Here is a 13,889-nt window from a genome sequence, read left to right as displayed (position 1 = left end):
CCTGCCCAACAGGAAGAGTGAGAAAAGAGCATGGCCAGGAGAAGAAACAAGATTCCAGTGCTGGAATTCAGAGCAACAAAAATGCCTTTTTATTTTTCTTATTGTTCTAACTTTGTAAAATTTGTGTTTAATTTATGAACAATTTACGTTTTTCTTATCAATGCTGTTTTTATGCCATGGGTACGAAATTCAGAGTGTTGTGGTGCTACGTTCATTCCACACTAATGTATGGAAGCAAATGTTGGACAATATCACAGCAAAATGAGGGAAGACTCAAAGCTGCAGACCCCCTGTGTCCCCTCCTCCCTTCCCTTTCTCCTATGCTCTACTCTCCTCCCTATCTGATTGCTTCTTCTCCCACCCTTGACCTTTCCCACCCAGCTGGCTTCACCGATCACCTTCCAGCTTGCCTCTTTCCTCTTCCCCCGCCTTTTTATTCTGGCGTCTTCCCCCTTCCTTTCCAGTCCTGAAGGATCTCAGCCTGAAATATCGACTGATTATTCACTTCCATAGACGCTCCTGACCTGCTGAGTTCCTCGGGCATTTTTTGCGTGTTGTAGAAATGTGGATTTTGGGAAGAATGATGAAAATGTTGCAAAAAGCCGGAATAAGAAGAGAGCTCCGGGTTTATGCTCCAAATGGTTTTCTTTTCTTTTTTTTTTTGTTTTAGTTAGTAGGGGTTCTTTTTTCCTTTTTTTCAAAAAAAAATACAGCTTTAACATTTTGTTTTTTAAATTATTATTATTGATATACTGTTTAATTTGGTTAATAGTTTGACTCTTATACTTATTGATATATTGACTTGATTATTTTAATGTATTTTTCTTTGTTGTCAATTTTCAATAATAATTAATAAAATGAGTTTAATGCTGAAAAATGTGAGGTGCTAAATTTTGGTAGAACTAATCAAAATAGGACATACATGGTAAATGGTAGGGCATTAAAGAATGCTTTAGAACAGAGGGATCTAGAAATAATGGTGCATAGTTCCCTGAAGATGGAATCTCATGTGGATAGGGTGGTGAAAATAGCTATTGGTTTGCTGGCCTTTATTAATCAGAGCATTGAGTATAGGAGTTGGGATGTAATGTTGAAATTGTACAAGGCATTGGTAAGGCCAAATCTGGAATATTGTGTACAGTTCTGGTCACCGAATTATAGGAAAGATGTCAATAAAATTGAGAGAGTACAGAGGAGGTTTACTAAAACTTTGCCTGGGTTTCATCTCCTAAGTTACAGAGAAAGGTAGAACAAGTTAGGTCTTTATTCTTTTGGAGCGTAGAAGGTTGAGGGGAGACTTGATAGAGGTGTTTAAAATCATGAGGGGGATTGATAGAGTTGACGTAGTTAGACTTTTTCCATTGAGAGTGGGGAAGATTCAAACAAGAGGGCTTGGGTTGAGAATTAGAGGACAGAAGTTTAGGGGTAACATGAGGGGGAACTTCTTTACTCAGACCGTGGTAGCTGTGTGGAATGAGCTTCCAGCAGAAGTGGCTGAGGCAGGTTCGATGTTGTTGTTTAAAGTTAAATTGGATAGATATATGGACAGGAAAGGAATGGAGGGTTATAGGCTGAGTGCAGGTTGGTGGGAATAGGATGGAGTAAGAGTTCGGCATGGACTAGAAGGGCCGAGATGGCCTGTTTCCGTGCTGTAATTGTTATATGGTTACATGGTTATAAAAAGATTTAAAAATGAAGAAGAGAGCTGATAACATCAATCAGGAAATGGCAGCCTGAAGTTTCTGGGACATGTACTGAGGAGAGACAAGTTGGAAATTGATGGGAGAAAAAGTCGCAGTCAACAGCACATGACGTTTATGAGTTACATCAAGGGATGGCCAGGCAAAAGTTTTGAAGAGCTTCTTAGAACTTCTCAGATTAAATGGAAGACCATGATCGTCCACATCTTAAGACATGACACATGATGATGATGATGTTACTGTTTATCTGACACTCCGTGCCTGTGGTGCTGCTTCTCATTATGCCTATGCACGCATGTAACAATAAATTCAAGTGTCTTTGATCTGCTCGAGGCAGACACTGGAATCTGAAGCAACAAAACTATCTGTTGGGGGAACTCAACAGGTTAAGCAACATTGGGATGGCCCAGTAGCATAGTGGTTAGCACAACGGTTTACAGTACAGGGAACCTGGGTTCAATTCCCCGACTGCCTGTAAGGAGTTTGTATATTCTCTCTGTGACCACAGAGCTAGCGGGCGCTCATAGCAGAGGCGGTGAAGGCAGCTTCCGAGGAAAGGTCACCGGCGGCCTCAACTCCTCCCGCGGTCTTTACTGAGGTACTCTCGCCTCTGTCCTGTTCCCGGCCGACCGCCCGACTGTCCTCTCTCGAGATAGCCCGCAGCGCGCGGTGAGTATGACTGGTGGCGGCAGTGCTGATTGAGTTTCCTCCGGGCACTCCAGTTTCCTCCCAAAGTTTAACTGGTCTTCATAAGACCACAAGATATAGGAGCAGAATTAGGCCATTTGTCCCATCGAGTCTGCTCCACTATTTTATCATGGTTGATCCATTTCTTTCTAAGTCCCAATCTCCTGCCTTCTTCCTGAATCCCTTCATGCCCTGACTAATCAAGAATCTATCAACCTCTGTCTTAAATATACATAACAACTTGGTCTCCACAGCCATCTGTGGCAAAGAATTACACAGATTCACCACTCTCACTACTCTCTTAAACTGGGGGATTGCTCAGAGGGCCAGAAGGGCCTATTCTATGCTGCATCTTAATAAATAAGTAATAAATAAATAACTTGGCAGGGCGGGGGGATTGGGGTAAAGGAAATGTTGATGTTTCAGGTTGAAACCCTGCTTCAGGATTCAAGGAGGAGGCTGTCTCTCTGAGCTAGAGCTTGCCTGCTATGCAACCTGTGAGATGACGACAGGGGAGCATAAGACATAGAAGCAGAGCAGACATTCGGCCCATCGAGTCTGTTCCTGCATTCCATCATGGCTGAGTTGCTTTCCCTCTCAACCCCATTCTCCCGCTTTTTCCCCGTAACCTTGACTAATCAGAAACCTAGCAACCTCTGTTTCGAGATCTGAAACCCCATCTTCTGACTTGGAGGTAAGACTGCAAAGAATGTTGCCTTTTCTTAAGACATAGGAGCAGATTTAGGCCAGAACTGGGAATGCTATATTGCTGGGAACTGAGGGAGCATTGAGAAACAGAATGCATACAACACACAAAGGGGCAAGAGGTCAGACAGCATCTTTGGAGGGAAATGAACAAGTCAACATATTGATCATAAGAAATAGGAGCAGAATTAGGTCACCATTCAGTGCACTGAGTCTGCTCTGCCAATCGATTACAGCTGATTTATCTTCCCTCTTGACCTCATTCTCCCACCATTTGGCCTATCAAGTCTGTCCAATCATGGCTGATTGGCGTGCGGCAACACAGCTGGTCATGGCTGGGGAAAAGGTTGCAAAGGTGATTCAAGGTCAGTCTTTCACTGGAAATGGATACAGTGAGGGGTGCGTGAGCCCTACATCCCCTGGGGAAGATACTGGAGAGCTTTCTCCAATAACTCCGAAGGGAACTAGTCTGTGGCAATATTTATACTGTCCATGGATCCATCCTGATCTCCATACCAGCTTACCCTTGGAATGGTCAGGCTGTCAGCCTTGGGTCTGACGGGTCTCTCTTTTGCCATTCTAGCAGCCGTTGAAGAAAACTTCTTGTAATCGTGCTGGTATATTGATTGTGATTCTTGATCCTTTGTTTGAAAAGACAAAGACAAGTGATTCATTCATCAAGTTAACAGGATTCAATCCCTCAGTGCCCTCAGGATCCAATATAGGATCCAGTCTGTTCAATGCTTCAAGGAGCATTAGAACATTAGAGTAGATCTTGCAGTCTGAATCCAACCCAACATTTTCCTTAACTGTGGCTGATCTAAGTCAACTCTTATGAACCATTTTTGTTCTATTTCCATTTGTTAACTTTTACAGAATAAAAATGTCCAATCGAATCAGAACCTGGGTTAATATCATTGCTATATGTCATGAAATGTGTTGTTTTGCGGCAGCAGTACATAATAAGAACTATAAATGAAAGAAATTTAAAAAAAAACAAAAAATAGAGGTAATGTATATTGATTTGTTGTCCATTCAGAAATCTCAATCATTCTCAACCTTGTGCTGTGTATTTAATATTTAAGTAATCTTGTGAATATGATGCTGGTCAAGCATTCTCCTTTGTTAAATTAGTCAATACAGGTTCTATGTAAAATTAAGTAAATTGCATATGTAATGAGGCCACTGTGTGATATGTGCACGCCTTGCTTAAAGTAAAGAACAAACTAAGACTCGCATTTCAGGTTTTCCATCTTTTCCTTTCGATTAGTTGAATGCTTTGAAGTTACCAAACACAACACTTAAAACCTCCAATTAGAGAGAAGCTTTACTGGTCACAATGCGCCAACCCTGGTTAGCGAGAGACATTTCGAACTTCATCAGAAAGGAAATGGAAACATCTGTGAGGATTAAGAAGCTGAATTCGAACAGCGTGTTTTGAGGAGTATCAAGGAAGCAGGAGAAAATGTAAAGAGGGAATCAGGGGGCATAAGATGCCCTTGATCAGCAGGATGAAGGAGAATGACAGGGTATTTTATACCCTGATGAAAACAGAGAGCACTGGGAGTCAGGTGGGTCCAGTCAAGGACAAAGGAGGGAAGTGATAACTTGAGCTATGGGAAGTGGGTGAAGTACTAATAGACTACTTTGCATTCGTTTTCACCAAGGAGAAGGTCAGGGAGGATACAGAGCACTGCAGTCATCGTAAATCTATTACGTGCCAGTGACCCGGGTTCAATCCCCACTGTTGTCTGTAAAGAGTTTGTGTGTTCTCTCTGTGATCCCTGTGGATTTCCTCCAGGTGCTCCAGTTTCTTCCCACATTCCAAAGACGATGGGGTTGCTCGGTTAATTGGTCACATTGGGCAGCACGGACCCTTCTGTCACTGTGTTGTATCACCTAAAAGTAGAAAGCAAGTTTCTGTTTTGGGTCGCTTGAAGACCACAAGGTGAGAGTCTCCAGGGCCTGACGTGACCTATCCCAAGTTACTGAGGGAGGCCAGAGAGATTGCTCTGGCTTTGACAGTGATCTTTCTATCCTCTTTAGTCAGAGGCAAGGCCCCAGAGCATAGCCCATGTTGTATCCGTGTTCAGAGATTAGCTTTAGTTGTCAATGACCGACACAGTCTGAGGACGTGCTGGGAACAGCCCGCAGGTGTAACCGTGCTTCTGGCACCAACACAGCGTACCCACAACTCACTAACCCATACATGTTTGGAATGTGGGAGGAACCCGGAGCACCTGGAGGAAAGCCCCATGGTCACGGGGAGAAGGTACAAACTCCTTACGGATAGGGGCGGGATACCTAAGCCAATATAGTCAATTCTGGGTGGGACTTCACAGGTGCTGACCAGAAACAAATCCCAAAACAGGACAGCTACACATTATCAAGGAAGAAAAGTTTAGCAGGGACAAAGTTCTGGATCTTACCATTATGCAGACTCCTGGTGTTAGCTAGATGGAGGACTTCAGAAGCTAATCATAGAAAAAGAAGACACATTATTAAAACTGTATCAGGTTATCTTCAATGTAAATTCAAGGCAATAAGTTTCCTTTTACTCATCCCTAGGACGTGAATGTTGCTGTCAACACTACACTTATTCCCTTTAGCTGTTGCTTGGGCCTTATGTGACTGACCGGAATGTTTGGGGGGTTTAAGAACAAACTGGGTTAAGGCTGAGGTAAGGAGAGATGAGGAGGAATTTCTTTAGCCAGAGGATGGTGAATCTGTGGAATTCATTGCCACAGATGGCTGTGGAGGCCAAGTCACTGGGTACATTTAAAATGGAGGGTTGATAATTCTTGATTTAGTCAGGACTTCAAAGTTCATGGAGAGAAGGCAAGAGAATGCAGCCGAGAGGGATGATGGAATGGCAGAGCAGACTTTATGGTCTGAATAGCCTAATTCTGCTCCTATGTCTTAATTTTGCAATTTATAAAGGTAAATTTTGTTTTGTGCACCTATCACTGGGATAATCGGGAGCCATGGTAGTGTAGTGGTTAGCGCGATGCCGTTACAGCTTGGAGCATTCCTGACTTCGGAATTCAATTACAACACCTTTCTGTAAGGAATCTCTGTATGTTCTCCCCATGGAATGTGTGGGCTTCCTCCCACAGTCCAAAGACGTACCGTGTAGGTTGATTGGTTATTGTAAATTGTCTTGTGATTAGGTTAGGGTTAATCAGGGTTGTGGGGTTGAAGGGCCTACTCTGCATTGTACTGTCTTATGGTCTTTTGTTGCCAGGTTACACTTTATAAGATCATAAGGTATAAGAGCAGAATTAGACTGTTTGGCCCATCGAGTCTTCTCTGTCAAGGCTGATTTATTATCCCTTTCAACTCCATTCTCTTGCCTTCTCTCAATAACCTTTAACGCCCTGACTAATCAAGAACTTATCAACCTCCACTTTAAATATACCCAATGACTTGGCTTCCACAGCTATCTGTGGCAGTGGATTCCACAGGTCAAATTCCTCTGGTTAAAGAAGTTTCTCATCTCCGTTCTTCATTCCCTGGAGCATAGGAAATTGAGGGAAGATTTGATAGAGGTGTACAAAATTATGCAAAGTATATAGGGTAAACGCAAGTGGGCTCTTCCCCCTCAGATTGGAAGAGACTAGAACTGGAGATCATAAGGTTTAGGGTGAAAGGTGAAATATTTAAATGGAACTTGACGGGAAGCTTCTTCGCTCAGAGAGTGGTGAGAGTGTGGAACGAGGTGACAGTGGAAGTGGTGAATGTGGGTTAGATTGAAACAGTTAAGAGAAGTTGGGATATATACATGGGTGGGAGGGGTATGGTTCAGGTGCAGGTCGATGAGATTAGACAGAAAACCAGGCTGGCACAGACTAGATGGGCTGAACTGCCTGTTTCTGTGGTGGAGTGCTCTGTGACACAATAAACCTACAACACAGAACTTTGAACAATACTACACAGAAACAGGCCCTTTTGTCCACTTTGCAACAACACACATGCAAGAGATTCTGTAGATGCTGGAAATCCAAAGCAATACACACACACACAAAATGCTGGAGGAAATCAGCAGGTTAGGCAGCATCATGGAAATAAATAAACAATCAATATTTCAGGCCAAGACTCTACATCAGGACTGGAGAAGAAGGGGGCAGAAGCTAAGATAAGGAGGAGGGGGGAGAGGAAGGAGTACAAGCTGGCAGGTGATAGGTGAAGCCAGGTGAGTGGGTGAGGGAGAAAGATGAAGTAAGAAGATTGGAGCTGATAGGTGGGAGAGATAAAGGTGGTTTGGAAAGATAAAGGGTTGTAAAGGAAGGGATCTGATAGGAGAGGAGAATGGACCATGGGAGAAAGGGAAGGAGGGGGGGACCCAGGGGTAAGTGATGGGCAGGTGAGGAGAAGAGGAGGAGTAAGAGGGGAGCCAGAATGTGGAATGGAGGTGGGGTTAAATTACTGGAAGTCAGAGGAATCGATGTTCACGCCATCAGGTTGGAGACTATCCAGGCGGAATATCAGGTGTTGCACCTCCAACCTGAGAGTCGGAATTAGAAGGAGACTGGAATTAAAATGGCTGCCCACCGGTATTCAACAACAACTAAGGTTTCTCAAACACCAGCAATCCCATTGACCTCCCCAACCTCCCAAGTCATTAATAGTTATAACATCACTAATTGGATCCAGTGCTTGAAAGGAGTTCCTTTGGAGACAGAGTTATTACCTTCTGAATTGTTCCAATAACAAGAATCACTTCCTCTTACTACATGAAGATTGTCTTCTAAAAATGTATTTGTCAATATTACCACGGATATGACTGTTTATAAGTGTGTGTGTGTGTGTGTGTGTGTGTGTGCGCGCGCGTGTGTACACATGCAGATATGTGGAGATGAACGGCAATGCTACATTTTATTAAACAAGAAATATAATTAATTAATTATGATGTCACCCCCCCCCCACTCCTGTGACATCATTGCTCCTTCCCTAGTTGATGATTTCTCCCCTCCCTCAGGACAAGAAAGTTCACCAGCGCCTCCTTGTCCTCAAGAGGCGTAAAAAATTTAGCCGCATCTTTTTTTTTGACCATACAGAGTGTCCTATCTGGATGCTTTCAGTAAATTGAAGGCAGAGAATCAGAAAAGGCTGCAAAGAGTTGTAAACTCAGCCAGCTCCATCATGGGCACCAGCCTTCCCAGCATCCAGAACATCTTCAAAAGGCCATGCCTCAAAAAAGACAGCATCCATCATTAAGGACAACTATTACCCAGATGGGTGGCAGGGTGGAGATATGTCTCTACCAAAGGAATTGTAAGGCACTCCTTCCCTCTGCTAACCTGCAGGTCACCCTTGGGCAAGGTGGAGCACCTGCTTAGTCCCTCGATCAGTCACGTGAAGCCATGGGAGTAGGTAGATTGGGGAGCATGCCTTATGAGAATAGGTTGAGTGAACTCGGCCTTTTTTCCTTGGAGCGACGGAGGATGAGAGGTGATCTGATAGAGGTGTATAAGATGATGTGAGGCATTGATTGTGTGGATAGTCAGAGGCATTTTCCCAGGGCTGAAATGACTAGCACAAGAGGGCACAGTTTTAAGGTGCTTGGAAGTAGGTACAGAGATATCAGGGGTGAGTTTTTTTTTTTACGCAGAGAGTGGTGAGTGCGTTGAATGGGCTGCCGAGGATGGTGGTGGAGGCAGATACAATAGGGTCTTTTAAGAGACTCCTGGACAGGTGCATGGAGCTCAGAAAAATAGAGGGCTATGGGTAACCCTAGGTCATTTCTAAGGTAAGGACATGTACGGCACAGCTTTGTGGGCCGAAGGGCCTGTATTGTGCTGTAGGTTTTCTATGTTTCTAACTCACGGTCATGGAAAGACCATGATCGCCCACGTCATATGATAAGGCACACAATGAACAAATATGTCCCATTCTCATTGTTACCATCAAGGAGGAAGTACAGGAGCCTGTAGACACACTCAACACTTTAGGAACAGTTTCTTCCCCTCTGCCATCAAAGTTCTATTTGGACAACGAACCCATATACGCTATTTTTTTTTACTCTTTATTTGCAGTGCTTACTTTATTTTATATAACAGTATTTCTTATTGTAATTTATAGTTTTTTTATTTCTGTGTGTTGCACTGTATTGCTGCTACAAAACTAATTTCATGACATATGCCAGCAATTTTAAACCTGATTCTGATTGAGTAGTACAAGGTTAGTGGACAGATTCTTAACAGTGTGGAAGAACACTGGGACCCTTGAGATCCCCCAAAGTTGATGGTTAAAGGTGGTTAAGAAGGCATATCGTGCATTGGCCTTCTTTCGTCAGGGGATTGAGCTCAAAAACCACAAGGTAATGTTGCAGTTCTATAAAACCCTGATCAGACCACACTAGGAATATTGTGTTCAGTTCTGGTCACCTCATTATAGGAAGGGAGTGGAAGCATTAGAGAGGGTGCAGAGGAGATTTACCAGGATACTGCCAGTATTAGGGAGCACATCTTATGAGGAAAGGCTGAGCAAACAAACACGTTTCTCTTTGGCATAAAGGAGGACGAGAGGTGTCTTGAAAGAGGTGATAAGAGGTATAGAAAGAGTTGATAGCCAGAGACTTTTTCCCAGGGCATAAATGGTTAATATCAGGGGCATAACTTTAAGGTGATCAGAGGAAAGTTTTTTTTACACAGAAAGCGTGGGTTCATGGAATGCCCTGCCAGGGGTGGTGTCAGATGCAGATACACTGGGGACATTTATGAGACTCTTAGATAAGCACACAGATGATAGAAAAATTGAATTGACTTGAATTGACTTATTTCTTATTTCCTTCACATACATGAGGAGTAAAAATCTTTACGTTACGTCTCTGTCTGAATGTGCAATTTATAGTAATTTATAATAAATATTATGTACAACAGGACAGTCAATATAGCATAGAAATACAATTGTATCAGTGTGAATTAATCAGTCTGATGGCCTGGTGGAAGAAGCTGTCCCGGAGCCTGTTGGACCTGGCTTTAATGCTATGGCACCATTTCCCAGATGGTAGCAACTGAAACAGTTTGTGGTCGGGCCCCCGATGATCCTTCGGGCCCTTTTTACGCACCTGTCTCTATAAATGTCCTGAATAGTGGGAAGTCCACAACCACAGATGGGCTGGGCTGTCCACACCACTCTCTGCAGAGTCCTGCGATTGAGGGAAGTACAGTTCCCGTACCAGGCAGTGATGCAGCCAGTCAGGATGCTCTCAATAGAGAAAAATGGAGGGCTATATGGGAAGGAAGGGTTAGATTGATCATGGAGTAGGTTTAAAGAGTTGGTATAACTTTGTGGGCTGAAGGGCCTGTATTGTGCTGTACTGTTCTATGTGGGACCTGTACAGATTGGATGGGTTGCACCTGAGCTCGAGGGGGAGCAATATCCTTGCAGGTAGGTTTGCTAGCATGGTTCGGGAGGGTTTAAACTAATTTGCAAGGGGGATGGGACCTAGAGTGATAGAGCAGTGAAAGAAGTGCATGGAGTAAAGTCAGATCTAACATACAGAGAGGCTTTGAGGAAAGAGAAGCAGAATAAACGGTGTAAATGTAGTAAGGTAGAAGGGCTGAAATGTGTGTACCTCAATGCAAGAAGCATCAGGAACAAAGGTGATGAACTGAGAGCTTGGATACATACATGGAATTATGATGTAGTGGCCATTACAGAGACTTGGCTGGCACCAGGGCAGGAATGGATTCTCAATATTCCTGGATTTCAGTGCTTTAAAAGGGATAGAGAGGGTGGAAAAAGGGGAGGAGGGGTGGCATTACTGGTCAGGGATACTACTACAGCTACAGAAAGGGTGGGTAATGTAGCAGGATCCTCTTTTGAGTCAATATGGGTGGAAGTCAGGAACAGGAAGGGAGCAGTTACTCTATTGGGGGTATTCTATAGGCCCCCTGGTAGCAGCAGAGATACAGAGGAGCAGATTGGGAGGCAGATTTTGGAAAGGTGCAAAAATAACAGGGTCGTTATCATGGGTGACTTTAACTTCCCTAATATTGATTGGCACCTGATTAGTTCCAAGGGTTTAGATGGGGCAGAGTTTGTTAAGTGTGTCCAGGATGGATTCCTGTCACAGTATGTGGACAGGCCAACCAGGGGGAATGCCATACTAGATCTAGTACTAGGTAATGAACCGGGTCAGGTCACAGATCCCTCGGTGGGTGAGCATCTGGGGGACAGTGACCACCGCTCCCTGGCCTTTAGCATTATCATGGAAAAGGATAGAATCAGAGAGGACAGGAAAATTTTTAATTGGGGAAAGGCAAATTATGAGGCTATAAGGCTAGAACTTGCGGGTGTGAATTGGGATGATGTTTTTGCAGGGAAATGTTCTATGGACATGTGGTCGATGTTTAGAGATCTCTTGCAGGATGTTAGGGATAAATTTGTCCCGGTGAGGAAGATAAAGAATGGTAGGGTGAAGGAACCATGGGTAACAAGTGAGGTGGAAAATCTAGTCAGGTGGAAGAAGGCAGCATACATGAGGTTTAGGAAGCAAGGATCAGCTGGGTCTATTGAGGAATATAGGGAAGCAAGAAAGGAGCTTAAGAAGGGGCTGAGAAGAGCAAGAAGGGGGCATGAGAAGGCCTTGGCAAGTAGAGTAAAGGAAAATCCCAAGGCATTCTTCAATTATGTGAAGAAAAAAAGGATGACAGGAGTGAAGGTAGGACCGATTAGAGATAAAGGTGGGAAGATGTGCCTGGAGGCTGTGGAAGTGAGTGAGGTCCTCAATGAATACCTCTCTTCGGTATTCACCAATGAAAGGGAACTTGATGATGGTGAGGACAATATGAGTGAGGTTGATGTTCTGGAGCATGTTGATATTAAGGGCGAGGAGGTGTTGGAGTTGTTAAAATACGTTAGAACAGATAAGTCCCCGGGGCCTGACGGAATATTCCCCAGGCTGCTCCACGAGGCAAGAGAAGAGATTGCTGAGTCACTGGCTAGGATCTTTATGTCCTCGTTGTTCATGGGAATAGTACCGGAGGATTGGAGGGAGGCGAATGTTGTCCCCTTGTTCAAAAAAGGTAGTAGGGATAGTCCGGGTAATTATGGACCAGTGAGTCTTACGTCTGTGGTGGGAAAGCTGTTGGAAAAGATTCTTAGATATAGGATCTATAGGCATTTAGAGAATCATGGTCTGGTCAGGGACAGTCAGAATGGCTTTGTGAAGGGCAGATCGTGTCTAACAAGCCTGATAGAGTTCTTTGAGGAGGTGACCAGGCATATAGATGAGGGTAGTGCAGTGGATGTGATCTATATGGATTTTAGTAAGGCATTTGACAAGGTTCCACATGGTAGGCTTATTCAGAAAGTTAGAAGGCATGGGATCCAGGGAAGTTTGGCCAGGTGGATTCAGAATTGGCTTGCCTGCAGAACGCAGAGGGTGGTGGTGGAGGGAGTACATTCAGATTGAAGGATTGTGACTAGTGGTGTCCCACAAGGATCTGTTCTGGGACCTCTACTTTTCGTGATTTTTATTAATGACCTGGATGTGGGGGTAGAAGGGTGGGTTGGCAAATTTGCAGACGACACAAAGGTTGGCGGTGTTGTAGACAGTGCAGGGGATTGTCAAAGATTGCAGAGAGACATTGATAGGATGCAGGAGTGGGCTGAGAAGTGGCAGATGGAGTTTAACCCGGAGAAGTGTGATGTGGTACACTTTGGAAGGACAAACTCCAAGGCAGAGTACAAAGTAAATGGCAGGATACTTGGTAGTGTGGAGGAGCAGAGGGATCTGGGGGTACATGTCCATAGATCCCTGAAAGTTGCCTCACAGGTGGATAGGGTAGTTAAGAAAGCTTATGGGGTGTTAGCTTTCATAAGTCGAGGGATAGAGTTTAAGAATCGTGATGTAATGATGCAGCTCTATAAAACTCTGGTTAGGCCACACTTGGAGTACTGTGTCCAGTTCTGGTCACCTCACTATAGGAAGGATGTGGAAGCATTGGAAAGGGTACAGAGGAGATTTACCAGGATGCTGCCTGGTTTAGAAAGTATGCATTATGATCAGAGATTAAGGGAGCTAGGGCTTAACTCTTTGGAGAGAAGGAGGATGAGAGGAGACATGATAGAGGTGTACAGGATAATAAGAGGAATAGATAGTGGATAGCCAGCGCCTCTTACCCAGGGCACCACTGCTCAATACAAGAGGACATGGCTTTAAGGTAGGGGGTGGGAAGTTCAAGGGGGATATTAGAGGAAGGTTTTTTACTCAGAGAGTGGTTGGTGCATGGAATGCACTGCCTGAGTCAGTGGTGGAGGCAGATACACTAGTGAAGTTTAAGAGACTACTAGACAGGTATATGGAGGAATTTAAGGTGGGGGCTTATATGGGAGGCAGGGTTTGAGGGTCGGTACAACATTGTGGGCCGAAAGGCCTGTACTGTGCTGTACTGTTCTACGTTCTATGTTCTGCAAGGGATGAGCCTCAGAATTTTCCATTCCATTTCAGCTCGCAAAACCTTAAAAAAAATTAGAAGAGGCACATTTGCAAATGTGTTGAGGAACGTTTCCTTTATCAATTAGAGGTTCCAATTAGAGAGTGCAATACTGGATGCAGTTTGGGAGTGTTGGCCAAAAAGTCTACAAATTACTGGATTCGAATGAATCAAGGACAGGGAAAACAGACAAACCAATTGTCTTTATCACCCCCCCCCCCCCCCCATTTTGTGGACTCTGAACTCATTCTTGCTCTGGGATAATCAAATCAGAGCAATTCAGTGTGGACACAAGGATCTTCAAGTAAACCTGAGGCCACTCTCAGATGAGTAGCTATTTATTATGTGAAGT

The 13,889-nt window shown here is 44.1% G+C and overlaps 1 protein-coding gene across 1 annotated transcript in view; it reads right to left on the bottom strand.

The window, feature by feature from the left end:
- LOC140196112 (uncharacterized) overlaps positions 1 to 13,889 on the bottom strand; it is a 69,746-nt gene that overhangs the window by 48,995 nt on the left and 6,862 nt on the right. Inside the window, exons 3-4 of the mRNA XM_072254818.1 lie at positions 5,522 to 5,566; positions 3,617 to 3,733 (exon numbers count right to left, since the gene is read on the bottom strand). Of these exons, the coding sequence (XP_072110919.1) occupies positions 3,617 to 3,733; positions 5,522 to 5,524 (120 nt within the window). The 5' untranslated portion in view covers positions 5,525 to 5,566. The remainder of the gene's footprint in view (positions 1 to 3,616; positions 3,734 to 5,521; positions 5,567 to 13,889) is intronic.

The sequence above is a fragment of the Mobula birostris genome, chromosome 4 (assembly GCF_030028105.1).
Source record: "Mobula birostris isolate sMobBir1 chromosome 4, sMobBir1.hap1, whole genome shotgun sequence".
In the NCBI taxonomy this organism is placed as follows: domain Eukaryota; kingdom Metazoa; phylum Chordata; class Chondrichthyes; order Myliobatiformes; family Myliobatidae; genus Mobula; species Mobula birostris.
This window is presented reverse-complemented; position numbering and strand designations above follow the sequence as displayed.